Source organism: Pygoscelis adeliae, unplaced genomic scaffold (genome assembly GCF_000699105.1).
Source record: "Pygoscelis adeliae isolate BGI_AS28 unplaced genomic scaffold, ASM69910v1 Scaffold114, whole genome shotgun sequence".
In the NCBI taxonomy this organism is placed as follows: Eukaryota; Metazoa; Chordata; class Aves; order Sphenisciformes; family Spheniscidae; genus Pygoscelis; species Pygoscelis adeliae.
In genome coordinates this window covers 3,930,963-3,931,792 of record NW_008824587.1, presented here as the reverse complement: position 1 = coordinate 3,931,792, position 830 = coordinate 3,930,963, and the positions used below count along the sequence as shown (strand labels likewise).

The window sequence follows — 830 nt, the reverse complement described above, 5'->3', positions numbered from 1 at the left end:
TGACGCTGGAGTGCTGGGCACGGGGGTCCCCTCCCCTGCACGTGAGCTGGCTGAAGGATGGGCTGCCCCTGCCCCTGTCCCCCCGCGTCACCCTGCTCTCAGCCGGGCATGTTCTCCGGTAAGAAATGACCCCGGAGAGATGCTCGGCCACAGGCTTTGGGGCTGGTACCCAGGTTTGCATGCTGGGCCAGCCATGGCTGCACCCTGGAGGTGGCTGTGTGTCAGCATGGAGACCTTGGGGGACAGGGGGGGACCTGGAGCTGATGTCTCGTCCCCATCCCCGTGCCCTGCTCCATGGAGTAGGATCTCCAGGCACAGGGTCTCCGACGCTGGGCTCTACACCTGCATTGCCTCCAGCCGGGCAGGGGTGGCCGATCGCAGCTTCGTCCTGCAGATACGGGGTAGGGGGCAGCGGGGGGGGTGTTGGGGAGAGCGGTGTGGAGGGCACCCAAGCACCAATTTTGCTAGCAGAGCACGCTGTGCTTTGCAGCTCTGTTTCTAAGCAGGGTCCTAAGCCGGCCCTCGGCCACCGGGGTGGGCTCAGGCAGGATGGCGCAAGGCGGGACCAGCCTGAAAGCAGTCCCAGAGCACCCTGCAGGGAGGCTGAGCCACCTCTGGGTGCTCGCAGGACACTGGGGAACTGCCAAACCCGTCCCCAGTGCCTGGGACCCGGCTTTGCTCCTATGGCCCCGCTAAGGGGGACTGCTCCCTCCCCAGTGCCCCCTGTCCTGGAGAGTCCAGAGAGCAGCGAGGAGCAGATGGTGGCCGAGGGCTCCAGTGTCACCTTCACCTGTGAAGCTACCGGGTCCCCAGCACCGGCAGTGACCTGG

At 66.3% G+C, this 830-nt stretch overlaps 1 protein-coding gene across 1 annotated transcript in view; it reads left to right on the top strand.

The window, feature by feature from the left end:
- HMCN2 (hemicentin 2) overlaps window positions 1-830 on the top strand; it is a 42,945-nt gene that overhangs the window by 32,160 nt on the left and 9,955 nt on the right. Inside the window, exons 54-56 of the mRNA XM_009322185.1 lie at window positions 12-118; window positions 304-401; window positions 718-792. Coding sequence (XP_009320460.1) covers window positions 12-118; window positions 304-401; window positions 718-792 — 280 coding nt within the window. The remainder of the gene's footprint in view (window positions 1-11; window positions 119-303; window positions 402-717; window positions 793-830) is intronic.